Below are 25363 nucleotides of genomic sequence, written 5' to 3'. Positions count from 1 at the left end.
CCTGTGCCCCGCAGCTTGAAATGCAGCCTAATGAAGGCGAAATTGTACGAATTAAGCAGGACTTTCAGGGGGGGTGAGGGGGGGGGAGGCAACAAACAGAAAAGTGGAAGCATGTGTGTCAAATGGGTTTTGTAGTTAATTCCGAGGCTGTCTAAGAGCTAGATTAGAGCCGACCGGAATCTGCCTGGTCGCGCAATCAGGAAAGACCAGAGGGGAAACAAACACAGGCCGTCTGTTTGGTCCCTACTGGACACAGAGGGAGTGAGGAGGAGGAGGAGGAGGAAGACGAGGAAGGGGAAGGTGATGGAGGTGGTAAATAGGAGAGGGTCTCTCACTACAGCTCCAAAGAGTAGAGCCCAATATTTGACAGTAAACTGCGAGGGGTTAGTGTTTCGCAAGAGTGACCCGGGTCAAATAATATTAGCAAATACTTTTTTACGATGTGTTATATACTGCCTGGGTGCCAGATGGAGAGGCTGCACCACACTGGACAATGTAAGGGGTGAGAGAAAGTTCAGACGAGCCAAGCGAATGTTTCTGAAACCGTCAAGATGCAACCTGACGATCCGACGGGAGAGGAAAGCAAACGGCTCCCGGCAAAGACTCAAAATAAAGCTCAGATTAGCATATCTGCAAATACAAAGGCGGGAGGAGCGAGGTGTGGCCTGAGCAAACTGTTTGCATGTTTTCGAGGGACGCAAATGGGTCGGATTCTGCGCGGAAAAACTGATATCAATCGATCTATGTTTGTTGGGGCTTCCCTTTATGATCCACAAACACTCGCTATGTGCGCACAAATTTTCCGCTGTTGTTCCACACATATAGGAGCATTTTGGACATTCAGAATACGAGTCTCAGTTGAGTTTTTTGTTTTTCTTACGATAGTTTACGACACGCCTGTTTATGGACTCTGTGCGTTCACGTACATAAACCAACTAGCCAACATTTTGCAAGGCTCGAGCAGAGATGCCCAAAAGATGAAGCAACACTTCAGGTCAGAGGGTGAAACCAAGCTACGGTTTTGGGGGATATGTGCACATTTGACATTTTTTCAGAACGCGGTTGGAGGGTATGAAAGAGGGAGGCTCCGCTTGCATGGAAACATTAAGGGAATATTGGTGAAATGTAAATTTGCGTCTTCTTCAGAATAAACTGAAACACTTATACACAATAATAACGACGCTTTTATTGAAGTCCCACATGCTTCAAAATCTTTCTACCTCTTTGCATCTTTCACCAAATCTATTTACTTCCCCCCTTTCAAAGTAAAATTCTACTGGCTATCAACATCCTGTTTACACAGGAAGTGCATCACATCCAGGAAGTGATTCGAAATGAAGGAAGAGGCTTTTAACTGAAAATGAACCTTTTTATCAAGTGTTCAGCTTCCATGTGAATTAAAGGCAGAGCCGCGGGAGTAATGAAGGAAGTTTATGTGGAGTGTTTTTTGTCTGTCAGCAGCTGACCCGATTTATGTCTGATGTGTGTTCTTTTTTTAGTTTCTCGAGCAACAGTTTCACCTGCTGATGATTTCAAAATGGAGAAGGAAAATTGATTCCAGACATTTAATGCTTTAAGCTCTTTCCAACTTTCAGCGTCTCCTAAACGGGCTCAGAGAATGATCGCGCTGACGGGACTGCAAGTAAGTTCCATTTTAAACCATTTAGTTAGACAGAGCTTATAAATCAGCTGTGTTTTCACGCCACCATCAGGGTCCATGGTTCTGTGTCCGTGTGCTCGGGTTCCAGGAGGGTGAGGCGGTTCACCTGCTGGACCTTCACCTGGACTACAGCGGGAACTTGAACTCTCCTGGGTTTTCCATCTGCTCACCAGTCCGCCTCTGGAACGCTGATCTGGCCCCGTCCAGAATCCTGGCCTCATCCCGCCTGACTGAAGATTGGCCAGATGACATTATCTCCCCGACCAATCCGACGCCGGGACCCATACCTCATCCCTACAGGTAGGCTTTCCAAAAGATGAGCCTGTAGAAGGAGCGCCTGCTTTTATTAAGGGCCAACCAATGGGGGAGCGGGGATGTGATCCAGCGCTCAAACGGGGGCCAGCCTTGTGTTTTGTGGTGCGTGTTGAGGGGTAATGCAGAGCGGGGATAACATGTCAGTGTGCGCGCAGCTGCTGGGCTGAGGTTACTTTTCCGCGCTGCGACGGTGTCTTTGCCGTAATTAAACGCTGCTTTGTGCTGAGACGTGAACATAGGTGTTGTGAATGAACACATGCATCAGCATTAGTAAACTTAAATCTGAAGTTGGACGTTAAATGTTTGTGATTGGTTGATTCTGTCTCACTTTAGAGAGATTTGATCAGTTTAACTGGAAAAACAAACATTTCATTTCCAGTTTTTCTTGCTCCCCATAAACGCATCAATGAAGAAATATTTTTAACCCATGAAGCATCGCTGCAAACAACGTATTTGTATGCGCAGTCTGTTGTCGTATCATTTATAAGGTATTTATTTATGCAACTAGTATCTTTTGCATTTGCAAGTTATGTCGATACTTCCGATACCAGGTCTTTATGCTCCAAAATCGGTTCTCAAATCAAAATATCGATACTTTTGATACTTCAGCCGTTGGATATAATGTAGGAACAACAACAACAAACCTTGTGAAACACCTCAGGTTAAATCACAACACAGAATGCGAGGCATTTATGATGAGGAGGACAGAAGAGGAGAGAACAGGTTCACAATCAAGATGAAAGCTTTCATTTTATAGTGGTTTATTTTAATGGTTTTATTATTTTACTTATTTCTTTGTGTTTGAAAAACCATTACAACATGTTTTGTATGACTGTTTGGTTTTTCTGTTGTTGTATTAGCTCAGCGAGTAGAAATGGCTCACACCAGCGTAGGCTCCATACGTAAGTTACGGGGTCTTGGTCCGGCAGTTTAAATTAATCTTACGTGAGTAGGACACTTCACATACCATTGTTAAAATTCAGGGTTTCCAAGCGCCACACTGCAGATTATGAGAAGATGCACAGTTACAAGTAACTGGAAGCATCTGTTTAATTTGTCTTTATTTTAGTCACAAATATATTTGTTATTCGTTGTCATTTGTTTCTTTTCGCATCATTTTCTGGTTGAACGCGCGGCTCTAAAAATACCTCAAACGGCTTCTTTAATCTTCCCCAAACTCGACGTGGCAGATTTACCAACCTCATAATGAAAGGACCGAAACTTTGCACAGCCGCGTTTGAAAAGAAGCAAAACTCTCTGTTTTCCCCTTTTGTGTTTTCCATCTGCAGGCTGCGCGTTGTGTGCCAGTCTGAGAAGTGGGTCAGAGCCGCGGAGGAGCCCACCATCAGTCACTTTTGGCCGCTTCAAGTCACGTCACATAAACAATGGCACTTCATGGGTAGAGGCTCGTCTTCCTTCCTGCCTGGCTTCCTGTCGATCGTTCTGCCTGACTTGGCAAACTCAATGCGTCTCGCTCCCCCCTCCTTCCTCCTCCTCCTCCTCCTGCTTCACCCCTCCATCCCAATCACCCATTCCTATCCCTGCAGACCTCCCTTCCTCCTGAACCAGACAGCAAGGTTGCTCAAAACCGAGGAAGGGAAAGAAAAAGGAGAAATGATAAATGACGACAAAGCTACAAGAGGCTCCTGTGGAAGTGGAACGTACCAAGTCGACAAGCAGGCTCCTTTGACATGTAGATGGCTGGTGGTGGTGGTGGTGGTGGTGGGGTGTGAAGGTATTGAAATGTACTGTTTGGCACCTACAGTGCAGTAAACTTTTAACCCCGCCCACGACCTCCAGCTCCTTTCTCATGCAGACCCTCCGGAGCAGATTGATGATAGCGGTGCACTTCCTCTGCAGGGAGCGCGACCTCTGCCTGAATAATAGCTGACCGTTGATTAGCCTGTCTCATTAACATTCAAGGCTACATGTCAGTCTGGAAAATAATGAATTGCTAAGATATTAAAGTTAACATGGAGCAATAATTTACACATGGCGGGGAGGAGGAGGTGGAGGAGGAAATCATTATCTGGGAGATGAAACAGGTTCACTTTTCTTGCGTTGAAGTAAAGCTTCCTCGCACGAAGATGAAATAACTTTTTGTTCGTATTTATTAACCGTTTAATTTCCTTCCTTCTGTTTGCTGAGTAAACACGTCGCCAGATAAGCCCGCGAATTAAACGGCCGCTGCGAGATTCGGGCCAAACTCGCGGGTTTTAAAGCGTGGCCTTTGCGACGCTATTCCCTTTTAGGAGCTGTAAAGTCTCGCAGCGTTTGTGGCGTGCACTTCCTCAGGATGCCAGATAACGTATCTGTTTTATAGGCCCATTCGGGTCAATAGCAGTTCAACGCGTCTGGATGCAGAGTCGCAGAAAAGCAGCAACCTTTAGCATGACGGGTTACAGTTTCAGCCGCTCGCTGCCATTTTAATGGCACCCTGACAACTTCGTTATCGGCGACTCGGATCGCAGATAGCGGACGGAAAGCCGTAAAAGTCCAAAGAATACCTGAGAGCAGCGTGACTGATATGAGTGGCCTGCACGTCCACAGACACGAGGGGAGGCTGGAGAGGGCAGGGGGTAGTTTTTGTGTCTGTTTTGTGTCTTTTCTTGCGGCTAAAGGTCATTTATTTATATATTTTTCCCCCAAGCACCTTGTTTTCTGATATTTATTACCCATACTACCTTTGCAACAATCTACAATATACAATCCCTGTTATTCCTGTTTATTCTTTTCATTCTGACAGTCACGGTTACGTCCTCCGTGGACGGTTTGAAAAGTGAAAACATTTATGGCATATTTTTTCGCTCCTTAAATTCCCCCCTGGGGGCAAATAAACAAGGCTTCCTGAATGTGAATTTATGAAAAAAGCCCTTGGCGAAACAAAACGTTCTCTGTCTGGCCCTTTGTCTCTGTCATTGTCTCCCTTTCACGTGGTCTCTGTGTGTTTCTTCTCTTCAATTACCTCCACGCCGGTGGAACCGCTTGTGACGGGTGTGTGTGTGTGTGTGTGTGGGGGGGTGGGGGGGGGGGGGGGCTACCGAAGACATTTTTCATTTGGAGCTTTTCATCTTGGGCTTCAGATTTGGCCAAACTTCTGAAAGGAGCATCCAAAAAAAAAAAAAAACCCTAAACTGTTTGAGTTTTCCAGAAGGCCGCGACCCAAACGGCCGAGAGTCTGCACAGAAAAGGGAAATGTTTGTTCTCCTGAAATCAAATGCTTTCTGCGCGTAAATGATTCAATTTGCATCAGTTTGATCGATGTCTGTCAGGGCACTAAGAGGGTGATTTCCTGCTCGTGCAAAACATTTAAGTTTTCCTTGATCGCTCCTACAAAGTTGGAGCTTCATACCTCAATCATGACCACGACGTGCAGCTGATAGTATGGAAGTCGGCGTCTTGGCATCAGATGCAACAAAATATTTCCCTGACTCCAAAAGGATCGCATGAGAAAAAAATGCAGAGAAAAGAAGTGGGGGAAAAACGTAGAAGGGATTTTTTTTTTTTTTTTTTTACTGGAGGCTTCCAGGCTGCCTTTAGTGAGAGTTCTTTTAAAGTTGCACCTGTATAGTAGCACGGTGGGGGTAAGTCTGGAGGCTTGATGTGGGCGCAGTGTGACAGTGTTCCCTCAGGAAAGGAAAGAATTAGAGGGGGCCTTTGTTGTCTACACCAGCTACACCTCATATATATTTTAAAAGCACAAATACAAGCGAGCAGTCTGACTTTAACCCCCCGCCACCCCCCTCCCCAAACCAGACCCCCCACCTCACCGCCTCCTCCCCCTCAAAAATCAACCTTGGCGGAACATCTCTGATATTCCTGTAAAGGCAAATTGAGCGTTTGATTGTGGCTACACTTGAACGTGGCCGTGAGCATGCGCCGCCGCGCCGTCGTAAAGATGAGGCGCTTCCAGACAGCTGGTTTCACTTTTTCCTTCACTCTCTTCCTCTCGCCCTCTCGCTCGCTCGCGCCTTCCTTTTGTTCGACCCAAAGTGTTCCTCCTGTGATTCGTCCTGAGTAATGGTGTGAGAATCGCAGGGCAGCTGAAGTTTCCTTTCAACTTCTCACACGGCCTCCACAGCTGGCCGTCTCCTGAGCAGGACCCTGGAACAGATGCAGATGAAAAACTATAGGCGCCTGCCTGACAACCACCTTTCTTTTTCCATCTGCTTTGCGCCGATGCCAGGAGGAACAAAGACTAAAAGGATGAGTTAATATTATTGGAGATTTGGGCATTAACAATGAATCTAAATCAATTGAATCCATTAGAATCCATTAATCCATTATTTATTGTCAATTCTGACAAGAGCAACACGATACAGGATTGAAACCAAAGGCCTTTGGTGCAGCAACTAAACAAAACAAAAAATCTGTAAATGCTGAGAATATATGAAATATAAAAATATATCCTCATGTATAAATGTAATAACTCTCTAACAAGAATTAAATCATTTTTAAAGGAACAGACCGTAGACTGTAGAAGTAAACGCATGACCCGTCTGCACTTCCTCCCACTGGTCAAACTGAGGACAGATTTCCGAGGATACGGGCGACTCCATCTTGCTGATTCAAAGTCTGAACCACGACTGTCCGACAAAAGAGTCGAGCCACGTTATTGATGTCACGCCGAAGCTTCTGCTAGACTCATTTGCCTTTTTTTTATTTCTTGCTCCTACGTTCCTAGGGGGACTGTTCCTCGCTGAGCGGTTGTCAATGGTAACTGTCAACCACCATGATGTCACATCTTGTTTCTATAGCATCAAATAACTTACTTTTGCTTACAAATACTTATAGAATATGGAGGAGATGGAGCTTATGACCTGTACTGCAGCCAACCACCAGGGGGAGATGTACTTGCTTTGGCTTCACTTTTGAGAAGCGTTCATGGCGTCCACTTTTTATACAGACTACGGTACAGACGCAACACTACAGACAATGACCAGGTGACACATGAAAAGAATAGCTCTTCATACCAGCAGGTGGCAGTAGACTACGTTCGTCATGTAAAACGGGGACCTAGACGGGGTCCGACTAGTGCGGGACATAAGCAAAAACAAGGCCACAGATGTTCATCAACAGCCCGACACTGGGTTAAAGTTGAGGCAATAAAGTGTGAAAAACTCTTGTTTTACCTGAATATGTACTGCAAACATTTTATTCAGCGATGGACTGAAAAAAAAGTGTTTTTAAAAGTTTCTCATTTCAAGAACGCGCTCAGACCTCGGTGCAGTCTGGTGCAAGCTTCAGTGCGCATCCATTAATATTAAACAAGTCCATGTTTTGATCTATAAATAGATAACCAGAAGCACACATTCACATACCAGCATGATAAAGACCAGATAACCCCCCACTCCCACCACCTAAAAAAAATAAATAAATCTGCAGAATAAAGAGTGCCGTATTTCTAATGTAGCATTGTGGGTTTTCAGTCCACATGACAGAACGCTAATACAGAGATTAACATCAATCCTAAAAAAATATTCTAGAAAAAAAAAAAAAACGTTTCACATGTTAAAGCTGACTTTTTTCTTTACGGTGCCAAACTTTCCTGAGGTCCTGCTCTGTCAGGAAGGCCAACTGAAACATTTTATCTGCTGCTGATTTACTCCTCTAAAAACCTGGAAAGGTTAGCCCGGCCCGCACAGTAGTCTACAACAACAATTTGGGGTTTCAAGGAAAATCACTTTGGAAATTTGGGTCCGCGGAGAGAGTTTGAAAACCACTGAGCCGCTGTATCTGTTCCACAGGACGGTGTGCAGGCCCGCGTATCTGCATATGTAATGGATCGACATCCAGCATTTTGCTTTTTCCACACTGAAACGGCTTTGTGTAGCAAACAGCCGCCTCCAACCTCCCTTTGCACGCACGCCAACACTCTGGCCGAGCACCGGTGTGGAAAAGAATTCCTCCAGCATTTCTGTATACTCCCTCAGAGCCTGCGTAGGTCCTCCGAGGTGCCAATCAAGCGAGAGCTGACCATGTCAGAGTCCTGCCGAGGCCCGTGATTGACAGGCCTCTTTCTAAGAAGGGGTGTGGTCTGGAAAGAGTCAAGCTGGGTTGTATTATGGGGGGACATACTTAATAAGATCTACAGCAGGGAGAGTGCCTGCCCTTAAGGTCCAATTTCCCCTCCAGAATAATACGGCCATTGAGGGAGATGGAGATAGAATCGCGCCTCGTGCAGAGTTCGAAATTGAAATGTTAAGGACCAAGCGGAGAGGGAATAGGAATTATTAGAGTCTTTTCACTCGAGCAAGGAGGCGAACTTGTCCAACGTTACCGGAGAAATAAAAATCCGAGAGCCAATCTATCCGTCAAGTTGTTTTCATTTTTTTCCCATTTAACCTGCGCTCCTGCTGCTGTTCGCTTTCACTTTTAAAGCACCTCTTACAAACTGCACACGAACATCCTTCACCACCACCACTTTCAAAAAAAAAAAAATTTCTTTTAAAAAGATGAAACGAAGGAGACTGAGCGATCCAGACCTGTAATTCCATGACACGTTACTAGAACCGTGTGCTTGATCTTAAGCCTAAAATCAACAACAGATAAGCCATTTCTGTGTCCTTCCCCTTTGATCTAGAGACTCACCCCCCACTCCTTCATCCTCACCTCCCTCCCAGCACGGTGGGGAGAGGGCTTGCTCCTAAGCTTCCTGTTCAGGGACCAGGGACCCCCCCCCCCCCCCCCCCCCCCCCCCCCCCCCCACCTACCCCCTCCTCTGCTCTGGGTTTAGGTTTGGAAACCCTGGAGGGAATGAAGAGAGGAGTGCAGGGCCCCTGCTAAGCAGATGCCGGTGCGCTCACTGTAACAAGCCGACTGTAAACACTCTGTAATATGATTTTTTTTTTTTTTTTAAAGTATTTAAAGGAACCCGATACAGAGCTGCTGTCATCTGTCCTGATGGGCATGCATTTATTTAAACTGCCGGGCCACACTCGAGTCAAGTTTCGCCGTAATCGTCTGCAGGCAGGTTCAGATTGGACTAAAGACGCAGACATGGCAGAGAAATACAAGGTCTTACAAGAGTCTCCTAAACATTTTCTGAGAAGCTGTCATGTTGATTTGATGCGCAGACTAAGTTATCAAAGAAAAAAAAAAAAAACTGGTAAAGAATTTATCATTCGGGTTAAATAGCTGAAGAAGAAGAAAAAGAAGAAGAGGGAGCGACGTGAGGTCAGCTCCTTTATGGAGGTAATCAGAGTTGTCTTCCTGTCTATTCTCCCCCTATTCACACAGCCTGGCCTTCATTCCCAAACTGAAACTGGACACCGAGGGTTTTGTTATGGGTTTACAGCTCCAAGAGGACGAGGAGACAAACAAGGCAGCGGCAGCAGAGACAGGCAGAGAGAAGAGGAGGCCTCCTTTCTCCCCGGCGTTGTAGCGCTGCTGTAAAACTGACACTAAACTCAGAAAAAAATCGCTCGCATAAAAAAGTTTGACTCGACTCTTTCTGTTAATAAAGGCGGCGCTCGGGTCACTGAGTTTTTTTTCTTCTTTTTTTTTGTTGAATCTAATTAAACTAATTTGTGAGGTTGTACAACTGAAGAGCGCGACCGCAGCATGGTAAAAAATAAAAAATAAAAAAACAAACAAACAAAAAAAAAAAGCCAAAGTTGTGGGTAAATATGTCACGTCTCCTATTGGGAAACGACGTGACTCGTCCTCAGAGGGGATTTGAAGCATTAGAGGTGATTTTGAAATGTTTAAATCATGTCAGATGATGTCAACAAAATAATTTAAAAGAAACTGATTATATTACTCAAGATTAGATAACTTGCTAAACGCCTTAATTATAAATCTGTTTATTTACATGTTTGTCTTTATTCATGGTTAAGTCTGGATCATTACCAGCATTTGACACATTAAAATGATGGGTTGCATCTTCTGCTTTGTGCATGTAAGCAACGTACATGTGTATGTAAGTACATTAAATAAATATAGGCTAAATATAGACTTTCATAAATGGACATGTTTACGGCAAAAGTCTGCATGAATCGCGCCCTTTTGTGGTAATCACGTTTAAAAAATTTTGCTGTATTTTTTTTGCGTTATACGAAACTCATTCTTTCATTGTCTCTTTGCATTTCCTAAGTTAAGTTAGGCCTGATTTTCTGTCTTTGCATGCTCTGGACTAGGTGTAACCTATGCACATAGCCTACACCAGTCTGAGCCATTTCTACTTGAAAGGCCTCAAGCAGAAACACGCTACTACCAAGTGGACCAATCGCAGCTCTTACGGTCTGTGTCGCCGTGATACTTCATTTAAAGTTTGCAATATATGGAATAAAGTACTTCCATCTATAAAGCAATGCCCCGGTCTGACCACTTTTTAAGTCCGAAGGCTCAGATCGACCCAGTCCTGTAACCATGGAACCAGCCAGTAAGACAGTAACAGCCTGAGGTCTGGTTACTCTAGTTGAAATGTGCAATAGGGCTGAGTGCAATAAGTTTGGGTTTGTTTGGGTGTATGTATTCTAGTAATGTGGAATGTGCAAAAATAGGTTATGTTCAACTCAGTGGATCTTGGGTATTTCTCCATTCCCGTCTTGGTCACTAATGAATGGCACTTCTGATTAGTTGGTCGTACAGACAGGGCAGTATTTGCCCACATACATATGTAGAAATGCTGTTACGGTGTAATTTAAGTTTTTTAGGTGTTTTGGGAACTACAAGCCCATGTCACACTAACAACGACTAAAAACAATAGCATGGTAAAACATGGTGACACATTGTTCTTCATTTACATTAAACAATTAAAAACTTTTGAATATCTTTATGAATTTCTACCTCGTGTGCTCTTGTAGATTTCACCCCTGTGAATAATTCTAGTAACAGATACACAATTTGTGTATCTTAAATATCCTAAATTCAGTTTAAATTTAATTATTTAACACACCAAGTTATATTTGTACAAGGCAAGCGCTTTCATGGAGGCGGCCATCTTGTTTTCCCAACTTCTGTAACTGATAACTCAGGTGTGACATCGTTCCCATTTCCGCCCTCCAAGGTAAATGGGACGCACCTCAAATCCACTTGGGAGACAAACATTTCGTTCAAATGACTTCCCATGTTGCAACTACAAACTCCAGTTTACAGGAGGCGTTTTTCATGTGCGACGGCCAGATTGTGAAAACAGATTTCTCTTCGCACTCCAATCGACCTCCGGCTCTCCAAGAATATAATATTTTTCTCTCGGTGAGCATCATTATGCCCGCCCCCAAAAAGCTGATCCAGAGCCAGTTAGAAAACAAAGAAGGAAGACATTTGGAGTCTGCGCCTCGCTCGGATCAGGGCTGAATATTTTCAGGGGAACGCGGGTATTTAACGGGATCAAACCCGGCCTGATCCAAAGCTCCACAAAGGCCAGAATATCTCAGCGAGCCCACCTGTTGGTCGACCACACAGCAGACTCAAAGGTCCACTGATAGCGCAGGAGATTAAAGACTATCTATGTGTGTCTGGGGGGGGGGCTGTTGAGGCCGAGGGCGGTCATCAGGAAAGGAAGGAGGAGGAGGAGGAGGAGGAGAAAGAGGGTCGTGGGGTGAGCTTCCGGCAACTGGGAGGTTAACCATCGCGCTGGGGATGGGATGGAGGCTTTTGGGGGAGGGACGAAGGGGTTGCAACTTCCACTCTGGCTGACTGATGGAAAAACAAAACAAAACAAAAAAAAAAAAAAAAAAAAAAAAGAAAGTCCCTCATGACCCCCACCCTGTTGCCCCCCAGCCGAGAAGAGCCGGACGGGACTAAAGCCCCCCATTGTTGTCCCCTCACACAGGATCACCAAGGCCCTGGCAGTAGGAGAGGGATGGGGGGTTGGGGAAAGGATGGGGCTGGCTGGCTGGTGTGGGAGGGGGCGAGTATACTGTGTGTCTGTGTGTTGGGAGGAAAGGGGAGGTGGGGGTGTGCGTGGGGGGGAAGGGGGGGTCGAAACGCCAGCTCAAACACAATCGTGTGATAGGACTTGGCCCTATCTAATCAAGGGCAGGAGGTCACTTCCGAACAACTGGGCAATAAAAGATTATTTCCAGCCACATAACAGAGGAGCCGTTGAAGGGAGGGGGGAGTGAGGGGAGAGAGAGAGAGAGAGAGGGGGAGAGAGAGAGAGGGAGCATGAGGGGGGAAGAGTGGCTGTCTGTGACGAGAGGAAGTGAATTGAAAAAAGCCAGCAGACGGGAACCATCTGTCTGGATGCATAGTCTAATCTCAGAAAAAGAGGCAACGCAAAGACAGAGGGGGGAGGAGGGGGGGAGGGAGGGGGGGAGACGGAGCTTCCTCTTCTTCCTCGCACAACAAGCACACACAAATCTGTCTATCTGTCTCGCTAGGCATCTACCTAATGTGCATGTGTGATGCTCTTATTTTGTTGTCCTTGGTCGAGGTATCAAAGGGGAAAACAGAACAAAAGTGATTGTAGGGGGCCTGGAATGCGGCGAACTGTCCCCCCGGGGGCCGTTAGAGGAGGAACCAGGACGTGATCTTGTCAGAGTTAGGAGGCCATGTGAGAAAAACTTAGGAGACTTAGGAGAGTGTTTGTCAGAAACTACCTTCAACTTGAACGCGGTGGAACATTTTAACCTCCCGAGACCCCACGTCCTCATATGGGGACATTAAGTTTTTAGTTTGTGGTGGAGTTTATTCAGCTTCATTTAAACTCTTTTTAGTGCACGCTTTGGTAGCAAAGGTTAAAACTTGATTATTTAAGCTTATTAAACTTTGTAGTTCGATACGACGCACAAATGTAAGAAATTTTATCAATAGCGACGAGCTACAACGTCACTAATTAGCAAGTACTTGTTTGAGGACGTTGGGACTTCATTGTTCGCAATTCTGTTGCTGCACAGTAATGTTCAGGTATTAAAATATACAGTTTTATACTTTGTCACACATTGAGTGACTTTATTATGATATAAATAATGAAATAATCCCAGTGTCCACATATGAGGACATTGTTTCTCTTTTCAAAAACAGCAACTTCCTGTTAAAAGATGATGCTTAGTTTTTATACGTCAAAGTTTAAAATTCATTTATTTATACTTATTAACGTTTGTAGTTTGATACGACGCACAAATTTAACAAATTTAATCAATAGCAACTAGCTACAATACCAATAATTAGCAAGTTCTCATTTGAGGACATTGAGACTTAATTGTTCAGGTTTTGTTCCGTTTTAGATTTTGTTATTTATTAGAGACTTTATTATATAAATAATGAAATAATCCCAGTGTCCACATATGAGGACATCGTTTCTTTCTTTTTTTAAACTACTTCTACTTCCTGTTCAAAGATGAGGCTTAGTTTTTATACATCTAGGGTCCTACTGATCCCAAATACCTTGGAGAAATTAAAAACGCAGACCAAATAAACGCTCGGATCTCAGGAGGTTGAGGCGGGTCAGGATTTTCCTGTCGTTTTTCTCGTCGTGAACCATTTCAGGGCTCGACGTCTAACGGCTCCCGACAACTGCAGTTTCCAAACAACAGTCTCCAATAAGAGCAACGAGACAAACACCCCGCTGATTTAATTAGCGAGCGGAATGCAAAAATCAGCGGCTAGGCTATCGGGGAGGCTGGTGGTGGTGGTGGTGGTTGGGGGGTTGTGGGAGTTGGAAAAGTGGCTTTAACTTTGAAGACACTTTGAAGACAGATGAGTCAATCACGCTGATGAAACGGCAGCCGCTGATCAAGAGCAACATCTCGTCTGGAGCAGAAACTACGCCGGGATGTGAATTTACCGGAAAAGGAGCCAGCCCACTGAATGACTGTATTGATCCACTGGGCAACACCCCCCCACCCCCACCAACGGCCCCCTCCCTCCTCCTTCTCGTGACGATCATCACCCCCCCCTCCCCCCTTCCCTCCCATCCGACAAGGCCTTTGTCCATAAAATGACAAAGACAAGAAACAGGAAGGGGGCTTGGAGAAGAATGCGGTATCAGATGGCCGGTAACGCTGCATAGACACATAGCGAGTTGAGATGAGAGAAGGAGGAGGGTTAGGGAGGAAGGGCGGATGGGGGGCGGGGGGTGAGGGGTGGGGGTGAAGGTTTTTACACTACGTTCCTGTGGGTGTGTGTGTGTGTGTGCACCCAGAAGCAAATGCTTTAAGAGGCTCAAGCCCCAATGAAACACCTCCATCCTGAATGGCCCTTGACACCTGATAAAACACCGGGTCGTCCCTACGGGCCCTTTACGGCTCCCGGGGAGGAAGGAGGCCGCTGAACGACCGTCTGTCCTCCGACACGCTGCTCGTCCGACAAACAGGAAGCAGGGCGGCAGTTTCTGTTTCTCTAGTGTCGCTTTTTCACAAACAAAAGTAAAAAAAATTCTCTCTTTTAAGAGCGTTTAAGACGCTTTGTCAGAAAAACAACTTCAGTCAAATATGTTCCAAATGTTCCAAAATCTCTTCAGGAGAAGGTTGACACATATAAAAAGAGACTCTGTTAACATGAAGGCTAAATTAAACAATCAGCCATAACATTATGACCAGAGTTAGGGTCCTGTTGGTTGAGCGGAGGGTCCACTGTGGATCATCTCACAGATACTTGATCAGTTTGGGATCTAGTGAATTTGGAGGCCAAGTCAACACCTTGTGCTTTTCTTAAAGTTTTTTTTTTTGTGTGTGTGTGTCATTGCTATGGGGTGGGGGTGCCTGGTCTGGTCTGGTCTGGTCTAGGTGTGTGCTACATGTCTAAGTAACATCCACATGAATGAATGTCAGGTTCATGAGTTTTCCAGCAGAACAATGAATTGTCACAAGATGGTTATAATGTTGTGGCTGATCGGTGTATGTGTTTACATGTGCAGAAAAATAACTAAAGAAGAAGAAATACTTTTATTTCTCACTCAACTTCCAACACCGGATTTATTAATGAGCATAAGGAGACCAGGATAGAGCCACATTTGTTTCAATACATGGTTGTTTTCTACCCCCACGTTTCCTGTCCGTCCTTAAAATCCATCACAATACGCCAGGTTTACCCCACGTTGTGGATTTAGTCCAACCAGACAGAGAGATGATCCAATCTAATGTCATTAGGAGCTAATATTTTCAGAGGTTTACGCCACCGCTCTCGGTCTGATTGATTCCCTCCGATCAGGTGGTCAGCCCCGGCTCTTTCACTCCGACTATTAGTGAATTACCGGCGTCTATTTAAACCCGATGTTTCTGGAACACGTGCTAAATTTAACCACGAGTAAATGCGTCCCATTGTTCCTGTGGCGGAAGCACGGAGCTCAGGAGCGGATGTCTGAACGCTCCGGAGAAGGATTAAACCAAAAAGAACCGGCCCCGGCCGAGGCAGCGTGATGAGAAAATGTTGTGATTTTGGTTCTTTAATCCGTCCGGAAATCCGTCTATGAGATTTCCTAGTTCTGCAGAAGTCGAGCAGCTTTAATCATATTCGCCGTCTTCAGCTGATGGTTAGTTGGAGTGACAAAGCCCGTTGGCCAAGCTCTTTCTCTTTTCTTCTTTGTTTCATATCTTTTATGTTAAGTTGAAGGATTACATGTTCCTGACAGTTTCTCCAACCCAAACCCTCGTTATATAAACCCCGGGACACGTGGTGGTCGAGACCAACACCATTCTGCTTTTCTTATTTCCTCAATGGTTTACATCTGATATTTTTTCTGCTGTTAGGATGTAGCGAACTCTATCAGGACCTGTTGCTGAGAAGTTTTTATGAATAAACGAATATATTTTTTTAATGCCGTTTTAATCCTGCAGAGGCCGAAAACCGGATATCGGCGCAGATAACTTCCACAGACTGAGGTCCAAAAAGGACGCACCTCCCTCCCCTCTCCGAAATCCGCCAGCCCCCACATTTCCCCTGATTGCTAATTTCTATTTTTATGCCACGAGGGGAAATAATGAAAACCAGATGAGCAGGCGAAGGAAAGCTGAAGCAGGCCTTTCGGTGATGAATGCTGCAGAGGAGGAGGAGGAGGAGGAGGATGACTGTTTATAGAGTATCCTGCTCCGCCGCTGGCCGTGCAGGCTTGTGGTGCCCTGGCTAAGAAAAGGACTGCCCCGGTAGGATGTGTTGGACGGAGGTTCCATCATGACTCACTTGGTAGTCATGCATGTTTGCACTTGTACGGCCCCCAAAAAAACCCAAAGCTGCAGCGAGGGACCCGCCAAGCCTGACAACTCCAAACAGCATTACGTGGGCGTGTGGAACTGCTGCTAAATTTACCCCCCGAAACAAGTGGATGAGGAGGCGGAGGAGGAGGAGGAGGAGGGTGTGGAGGTCGTCACCGTTTATACCACCGACTTACTAAATACTGACTCAGGTTTCACTTTTTCTTCTTCTTTTTTTTCTTCTTCTGGTGACGAGTAAAAAAGTGACGCAGTTACGGAGCAGTTCACGTGGCAGGGTGACTGAGAAGTGAAAAGAAACTATTCACGCTGCCTTTAAAATGTTATTTTAGACAACCCCCCCCCCACCCCAACCCCCCCAATCCCAGCTGATTAGATCAAAGATTTAAGAGACATGTTAAGGACTTAACGGAGCCAAGTTCTGGAAATGGTGGGAGTAGGATCTGTTTCCTTATTTGGCTTAGGCTGGAAAATATCAAGTAAACACTGTCTTCCTGTTCACTGCCTCCTGAATACAGTTTAGATCTCTTCCATCCCGCCGCCCCCCTCCCGTCCCCAACCCACCCCGCCCCCTTCATCCGTACAGGGGAACTACAGTGAAACCTGGAAAAAAAAAAAAAAAAAAAAAAAAGAGGCCTCCTATTGTTTGTTATCATCCAGCAGCCAGGAGCAAATGGGGCTCGAGTTGCAGATGTGAAAGGTAACAGGAAATTGACAAATCGCTAATCCACTCTTAACTATTCATGGCAACAAAAGGTAGATTGGGTGGAGGGAGGGAGGGGGGGAATGCACCCTGAGTACAGAGGGCCCATTTGGAAGAGGACGGTCCTTTTAATGCAAACTGCTGACAAACCGACAAAACAACCTCCTTTGTGCTGGTGTTTATCATTAGCCCCTTCGCCTGTGAAGTATTTAGACAAGACTTTAAAACCTGTGTGTATGTTCACTCTTCCTGTTTGCCTTTTTTTCTTTCTTTTTTTTTTAACCAGGTCTCTGAATCCAAAGATCCCCGACTCGCTGCAAACATCACCTGAGGGCACGGCCGTCACATGTGGCTGATTATAGACCCCGGCTGCAGCTCTGCAAACGTAAGCCGCGGTGTCTCCCCCCCCACCACCACCCAACCCAACCCCACCCCACCCCCTTTTGTTCCAGAGAATTTCCTGGTCACAGTTTGCCCCCCCCACCACCACCACCACCGTCCCCATCCCCATCCCCTCGGAGCACAACTGTTGGCATTTCTGGCTGACCAACCAACGTTCAAAGTGATGATCTCATCCCCTGGGGGCCCTGGAGGTGGAGACGTGCGTGGGTGTCAGTAGTAGTGGTGGTGGTGGTGTAGGGTCAGCGGACTTCCCAAGTGATAAATTCACTGACAAAAAAAAAGAGAGTCGGCCAAATGGGGAGGGTGGTGGTGGTGGTGGTGAGGGAGGGGGGGAGTGTGGGTCAGGGTGGGGGCTGGAATTGGCCCCTGTCATTGCCTTTAGTGCAGGAACCACGCCATAAAAGCCCAGCATTGATAGCCCCCGGTTTATTATCTTTGAACAGGTGGCCCCGGCTACTCGTAATGGACGCTCCAGTTTCTGAAGGCGTGCACACACACACACACACCAAACACACACACACACACTTGCAATGTGGAGACCATTTGGGGAGTTTGGGAACATCCCGATCCGGCCGCATTAAAGCCCGGGGAATAAACTACAGTGCATAGTTGAGCGGTGACTTGTTGGCGCGGCGTGGATTCAGAAGGGGAGCCACTTCCCGCGAGCATAACTCATGGAAAACGTGGAGGCTCTGTTGATGCTAGCAGCTTCGGGGCTAATCATGTCAATGACCTGTATTGTTTAGCTTTCAAGGTTACCGAGGAGAATCGCAGCAAAAGAAGCCGCGCAAGAATGTAAACAGTCGCGTTTTGAGCTACAAGCTGTTTCTACTCGTTGCTGATTTTTTCTTTCTGTTTTTTTTTTTTTTTTTTTTTAAACCCAGGAATTCCACACACACACTCACACACACATGCATGCACACATGGAACAGTGATTTGCTGTTCACCACCAAGAAAACAGACCTGCATTCGCTTTAAAAAAAAATAAAAAAATAAATAAAGCCAGTTACCCAGCAGTTTCTCCAGCAGGGGCAATCAAGACACCAGACAGCGCTTTTTTTTTTTTCATTAATTAATATATTTTCTGCATTAAAGTTAACATAGTTTTCTTTTGTGCCACCCTTTAATTTTTTCAGTAAGTATTTGATATTTTGTTATATTCAGAAATGAGTAAATTTAAGACTGTCTCTTGCAATAAATATCATAAAATAATAGAACTTCACATAATAAATATTTTTTTTTACAACAAAAAAATGTTTAACAGACATTTTTTTTCTTTTAAAAAATAGCCAGAATTCCTCTTATGGATTTTTGAGCATAACAATTTACACAAAAACAAAGAAAAACAAAACAAAAAAAACAAAAAAAAAAACATGGGAGAATGCCACAGAATGAAAAGTTCAGACGGGTGGAAGGAGAGAAACATATCCAAGTGGAGAATACTATGAGATGGATGTGCTTTCGTTAATGCAGCATGAGCATAGGAACCACGATTTTAGTGTGGCAGCAACCAATAAATTCAAACATACCTGCTCGCTATGAATACCAGGTAACAGCTACATAATTGCCCTATAGTAGATCGTCCTTCACAGATTTGGTGAGAGGCAGCCCCCCCCCTGGCCGGGCGCACAGGCCCAGAGGAAACTGCCTACCTAAAACGGAAGAAAAACTTTTCCATATATATGTATATATATATAAAAAAAAGTGTTAATGAGGAGCTGAGGACAGACATAGAAACAGTTAAGGCAAACACTGGTCTGTAAAAACATGGTCCTGATCCAGAGAAAATAAAAAATAAAATTAATCGAGTGGTTTTCGTTTACTCCTTTGCTTAGCTCCTTTGGGGTTCTGCAGCGAGGAGGGGAGGTGGGTGGGAGGTGCTTAGAATGTTTGATAAACATTAATTTGTGACTATCATCATCAGTATCATTGTCATCGTAAGATCCACGTCGAGAGTCTCCCGCGCGATCAGGAAGGTTTCTCCTGGGTCTGTGGGGCCCAGCTCTCCAGTTTACAATAGACAGTGTTGGAGTTCTTGCAGCGGCAGCCAGGCCTGTTGACCCGGTCGTAGCAGCCCTGGCACGCCTTCAGACACCCCTTGACAGGTGGGTAGCATAGCAGACAGGGGAAGAGTACCGACATTAATCCCATGCACAGGAAACGAGAGCAGCAGTGGGAGCGTGACAGCGAGCAGGGGTGGTCAGCGCACGAGTCCCCCTCGTCGTCGTTGGAGCAGTGGTAGAAGATGCCCTTAACCAGGCACATGCACGTGCCGTGCTCCAGCGCGCTCTCGGCGGAGCAGAGGCACTGGCCGTTGCACGCCAGGCACGAAGGCAGGCTCCTGGGAGCCGTGCATTCGCTGCACTTGCACTTCCCGCAGCGCTCGCAGATGAACTGGTGCCCGGCGGCCACCACCCCTTTGCCCGAGCCAGAAAAGTCTGATTTCCCTTTGGCCTGGGGCTTGAGTGGAGCCTCTAGTGGAGGCTGGTGGAAGTGAGGTCCCTGCTGGGGCTGTAAAAGGGCCTTGGGCTTGGGCTGAGTCCGAACAGGCCGATCTGCCCGGTGGTGGTGCTGTAAGTTCATGCCAGGCCTGGTCGGGGGTGAGCGTGCCAAGAGTCCCTGCTCAGACGAGGCACTGCTGTTGCTCCCTGAGCTGGCGGCACTTCCTGTGCTTGTGGAGCGGCTGAGCCCCGGCACCCGGGACCCACCGCACTGGTGTCCCCCGGCCACGACCACCACGCCGCCCCCATGATGGTGGTGGCCCGACGGCCGGTGCTCATAATTGTTGTTCACATTGACGAGGATGACCTCGTGAGTCCTCTCCTGCTTGTCCTGCGGCCTGGGGGCCATGCGGGGCGCCGGGGGCCTCCGCACCACCGAGGGCCCCTCTGTGTACTCGTTGCTGGAGCGGGTGGCCTTGATTTGGTACAGGGAGGCATGCTGGAGATCCCGCTCGTAATCCGACCTCTGCCGGCTCTCTAGGGAAGGCTGCTGGATCACCACTAATGAACCGCCGGGGCCATGTTGACTTTGGAGCTCCATCTGGGGGGATCACCACTTCCGACATTCACCGTGGACATGCATCGGAAAACCTGGCAGAGGAAAGGGAGGGGGGGGGACAGAGGCCGGGGAGAGACAAAGGAGAGGCGGAGAGGGAGGAGACATCATCAGAGAGAGCTCTAACATGGCATAACTAGGAAACACAAACTGTCCTGGTGGAAGATCAACACAATTCCCAGGAGATCCGATTCAAACCCAGTGAAAACTAAACCTAACACACCAGTATCACCGTTCCCCACAGCAACAATACCAACTACTGTGCACAAACAAACACAGAAAGTTGAACAGAGATTATTGCTTTCAGCAAAATAAGCAATAATCTGTGTATTTTGGTGCCTGCGTCGCTCTTTGGCTGTTTGCTTAATCCACACTCACTGTTTTCATCCTGTCAACGTGACAATATGTCACTTTTGATCCCGTTAAGTGAGGCAACCCGAGGAGAAAAAAAAAAAAGTTGACTATTAACAAGACTTTTTGTACCTTTCTCCCCAATACGCACACATCTAAACTTCAGTGGGCCCTACAAATACTTCCCCTCCTCATTTACATTTGTATGACTAGTTAACATTTAAATGCACCGCGGCGACGAAATGAGGACACGATCCAAGGGAACTAAATGAGCTGCCTCACTTAGTATTCTATTACTACACCAAAAAGGATTTCAGGGAAACGGGGACAAAAGTGGAAGCTAAAAAACAAAACACAAAAACAACTAAAACTAAGGTCAGACCAAGTTCCGACAAAATACTAAACGCTGATTATTAAAAACGCACCGAAATTGTGTTAAAACGTCGCCCCCCGCTGCAGAAAGACGCAATTTATGGAGTTAATATGGCGCATATGATTGTCTCATACGAGCGCCTTTAAATGGTAAATACTATAAGGAATTTGGTTATGAGGAGGCTTCGTGGATGTTAGGAAGCGGAGGCGACCTGCAGGAGGCCAAAACCTGTAGAGTTTGCAAAAATAAATAAACATAAAGGCCGCCTGTGCCTTGGAGGACGCGTTAAACTTGGAGAAAAAAATGCAGCGAGTCACAAAACTATCGATTTTACAGCTCTTGTAAACAAACAAACTTGTTTCCTAAATTTCTGTGCGCACTAGAATTACGGGTCGTCTTCACGGGACGCGTTCAGACGAGGAGACGCGGTGCGCAGCAATAAAAGCAGGATCCTATAAAACCCCCTCGGAGCCAGAGATCAAGAGACATCAGGGGACGCATCCAGATAGACGGGGAAAAACTTATGAATGAAAACAACCGCCGTGGGGGGAGGGGTGTTTGTTACAACACAGCCACGGAGCGAGACGGGCAGGCATGGGGATCCATCATCCTCACCAGCTAATCGAGATGAATTCAACCCACTTGCGGGTGTTTTGGTTTTGTTCTTTTACTTGTTTTCTGAGCGGAACGCGCAGAAAGTGACACGGGAAGTCCGAGGGTTTGTGCACAACTGCTAGAAAACATTTATATCGCTGCAGCGGCGCTCACCAGACACGCTACGTGCTCTACTATCGGCCAACACGCAGCGCAAAACCCAACATAAAACACGCGAAACAAGTGTGAAAACATGAAGGAGATGCGTACCTATATGCAAGCATCCATAACGTCGAATCCATCAACCAAACAGACTACCAAAACTCCATCCAAAGGGGAAGGGGGCAATGTCCAAACGCAGACTGTGAGGTCTAATGCATAATATTCAGTCTGTTAATCCAAGTGCGAGTGTATCCCTTTGCGTTATTCCCTTTTCTCGGTTAGTTCAGCCGCGGCTTACGCACGCCTTCGTCCCAGGATAAAGCGAAGTAAAATCCACGGCGGAGCTCTGATGAGGAGCGGAGGGAGGGAGGGAAGTCAGCCGGGGAACTGCTGCGCACTTTGGAGGCCGATCTTCAGCAACACGGCCCAGATATAGAAGTCCCGTAGAAATAGTTGCAAAAATAATAATAATTACAAAAAAATAGTCTCGGGGCGAAATAAAATTTAAAAAACGCGAGCGTGCGTAAATCCAAAGAGTCCCCCTCTCTTCGAGTTATCTGCTGAGCTCTGGCTGTTACTTTTTTTTCCTGCGCTCTTGTGCATGAAGCGTCGTCGGGTCGCAGACAGCGGTGCGCTCTCTCCAGCTCTGCGGGCCTGTTCAGCACTGAATGAATGGGAACGCAGAGCTTAGTGTTTGCTCGACAAGCCAACTCCCATTGGCCATTCACTCCACTGAAAAAGGATACATCGCATCCGCTCCTGATTCATTGGGCAGATGTGGAAGGCCGGGCGATAGAGATGTGTGCACGAGTTAAGGTGGAACGGCTTTTTATTTCTCGTCGCCTCAACCGAGGGGGGCATGGGAAGAAGAAGGAGGAAAAAAAAGCACTAGTTTCCGTTCTTGCGGCTTATGAATAATGATCTGAATGATGTTAATGTGACTAATGGTGATGTAATAAACGCCTCGTTTATTTATATTTCTGCTGATTTCTCATTTCTGGGGACAGAGGCCACACAAAGACTGAGTGAAACCACAAATAAGAGCACATTTACATTTTGGATAACTGTTGGTCTGTATAAAAACACTACTACCTGTAAAACACGCCGCTACTACTACATTAATTGTAGTTTAATAAAGACCTGTACATGCTTGTATCGGCTAAAACAACTTCTTCATATCCTAGATGCAAAAACGAGAAGTCTAAACATATACTATTTTAAAAACTACATTTCAGTCGTTGCTCAAGCGTGTGATGTGTGAGAAATGATTTTTTTTTTTATGCCAAAGAACCTAAAATATTCAATATTCGACAGAAATAAATTTCAGATGAATTAAAAGCGGCTCTTAAAGTGGTTTCTAATCTGCTTCAGGACGTATTAAGAGGGTCGGGATAACCGGATAACCTCCTTTAACATCTCGAAACTTGTGTCCACGTACATTCTCTCATTTCTTGTCTTCAAAAAATAATTAAAGTTCACGTGGAAACTATAAAAAGACCCCACTGGTGCTGGAGCCCCTCTTCTTCGGAAAGCATGTGTTTGAACACAGCTGTGTACTTTTACCAACAATCCAGGGAGGAAACATCAACAGGATGTCCTCTGTCCTCTGTGGAATGTTCCCATTACGCATTTACGCACGGTGCATTTTGCAGCATTCTCCGATATGGAATTACGCAGCAGAACAAGAGGAGTTCCACGCTTGATATTTTTTTTTTATTTATTTTATATTTTTTGCACGAGTGAAGAGTGAGTATCTGTGTGTGAGTGTGTGTGTGTGTAGGGTGGAGGGGAGGGGGGAGGGGGTGTTCTCGGTCCACCTTAAGAAAAAAGCAGCCCTGCAGCCAGAGGGAAAGGCTCCCCCCCTCCTCCTCTTCACTCCTGCCACCCCCCCTCCCCTCTCCTCTGTTCCTGACTGTCTGGTTTGATTGGTGTCGCGGATGCGCTACATCCGGATCCATGAGAAAAGGAAGTTCAATACAAAGTCAATTTATCCTATTCAAATGGAAAAATCAATAGATGAATGACCCCCGGTGCCATTTCGGGTCAGCACATGTTTAAAAAAAGGAGCACAACAAAAAGAGTTAGAAGACTTAACGGAGTGTTAAAGTGAGTCTGGCGCAGTTATGACTAAGACGGCTTTTTTTTTCTTTTGTTTGTAAAGCTTGATGTAGAAATTCAGCTTCTTGGTGATAAAGCAAATCCTGGTAGACCGACAGATGGCCGCCTGGATCCCTGCTCTTAGTGGTCGGAAGTGCGGACGGAAATCTCACGATTACAGCAATTAGCTGATTTTCCATGGATGGATGTGATGAATATACCAGCCGTGGATACTGAGCAGCGGTTCACCAAACTAGGGGGTTTTAGGGGAGCTTGAAGGGGGTCCAGAGAGTCCCCAGATAAATGTCTAATCCCACCATTTAATTCCACAGATGACAGTGTGCAGAGCATATGTAATATGTGATTAGAGGGTTCAAGCTCTGCAGCAACATCAGTTAGAAAACCTTTTTTTTTTTTTTTTTTTTCTTACCAGTAATATTTTTATTGCAACCTCCTCAAACACTGTTCTGCCCTGGAAATATATATTTATTTATTTTTAAAAAACCTAATAATTACACTGATAAATAACAGAGACAAGACGGACATGTGAGAACTGACCTAAAAGAGAAACCTTCTAACCACTTCTTTTATGGTTTCTGGATTTCCTCATATGAAATGCTTATATGGAAAACACAAGACATCAAATACATAAATAATGCTTTTAATACATTATTAATATTTGATATAATCACACAGGCAGATTCTTCAGAAACAGAAAATATAAATGTCTCTTCCAAAAGATTCTGAGGAATCCACATTTTTGCTGTTTGGTTTGAAAGTGTGTGGACTGAAAACTGCCACATAGGTCCACTTTTTACTTCTATAACCTGCAGCAAACCAGTACTTCTAAAACGAATGGATCACAAAAAAAACTAACAAACAGCGTCTAGTCTTGATTTGTCCACGGCAGCGTGGTCAGAAGAAGCCCAGGCCGCTGTGCCGCTGCTGATAGCTGATATACGACTGGATGAGAGAGTCGGGGATCCGGGGCTTCACCGCGTTCAGGGCACTTTCAAAGTGTCTGGCCTCGATGTGCTGAGCTTTGATGTCCTCTTGCAGGGCCAGGAGGGCGGCCTCTCTGCATACTGCCGTTATCTGGGACAGGAAACAGACACAGATATTCAGCTGTCAGAGGGGCAGAGCCGGTCCATTCACCGAGCACCTCCGAGTCACGTGGGCAGCCGCGGTCCGGGGGGGTGGGGTGGGGCGGAGGGGGGGCTTCAACGGGGCAGCAGGCCGCTTCTACTGTTTTGGTCAGGGAGCTTTATTTGTCTGGGGAGAAATGCCTTTATCTCACGAGCATCAAAAGCCACGGAGAACAGAGGGACAAACACAAACCATTTATATCTGGACAGACTAAACAGACACGCTGGGGTTAATTAGAGCAGCATTTACATAAAAGAATGAATGCAGCCGAGGAAGACTAACAATCACCAACACAAAGACGATCCGAGATTTATAAACTACGTCTCTTTGGCTCTGTAAACAAGATATATAGAGGTTGTTTGACAGTGCGGTACAAGAACTTCCTAACTGGTTGAAGTAATTTGGAG

General features: G+C 45.9%; 3 protein-coding genes across 3 annotated transcripts in view; 1 reads left to right on the top strand and 2 right to left on the bottom strand.

Annotated features, from left to right (window-relative positions):
* The first annotated feature begins 1335 nt into the window (after positions 1-1335).
* On the top strand, positions 1336-4864 carry LOC125008323. The gene is made up of 4 exons (XM_047585523.1): positions 1336-1482; positions 1596-1642; positions 1713-1960; positions 3265-4864. The coding sequence occupies exons 2-4, from the start codon at positions 1619-1621 to the stop codon at positions 3746-3748; spliced, it is 756 nt and encodes a 251-aa protein (XP_047441479.1). The 5' UTR covers positions 1336-1482; positions 1596-1618; the 3' UTR covers positions 3749-4864.
* A 13354-nt stretch (positions 4865-18218) lies between these two features.
* spry1 (sprouty homolog 1, antagonist of FGF signaling (Drosophila)) lies at positions 18219-22516 on the bottom strand. Its single transcript, XM_047585477.1, has 2 exons — positions 21822-22516; positions 18219-20268 (listed from the first exon to the last, which is right to left on the bottom strand). Exon 2 carries the CDS (start codon positions 20216-20218, stop codon positions 19145-19147), a length of 1074 nt encoding a protein of 357 aa, XP_047441433.1. The 5' UTR covers positions 20219-20268; positions 21822-22516; the 3' UTR covers positions 18219-19144.
* Positions 22517-24455: 1939 nt separating this feature from the next.
* spata5 (spermatogenesis associated 5) overlaps positions 24456-25363 on the bottom strand; it is a 128016-nt gene continuing 127108 nt past the window's right edge. Inside the window, exon 17 of the mRNA XM_047585385.1 lies at positions 24456-24905. Coding sequence (XP_047441341.1) covers positions 24726-24905 — 180 coding nt within the window. The 3' untranslated portion in view covers positions 24456-24725. The remainder of the gene's footprint in view (positions 24906-25363) is intronic.

This window comes from Mugil cephalus, chromosome 5 (assembly GCF_022458985.1).
Source record: "Mugil cephalus isolate CIBA_MC_2020 chromosome 5, CIBA_Mcephalus_1.1, whole genome shotgun sequence".
NCBI classification, from domain to species: domain Eukaryota; kingdom Metazoa; phylum Chordata; class Actinopteri; order Mugiliformes; family Mugilidae; genus Mugil; species Mugil cephalus.
This window is presented reverse-complemented; position numbering and strand designations above follow the sequence as displayed.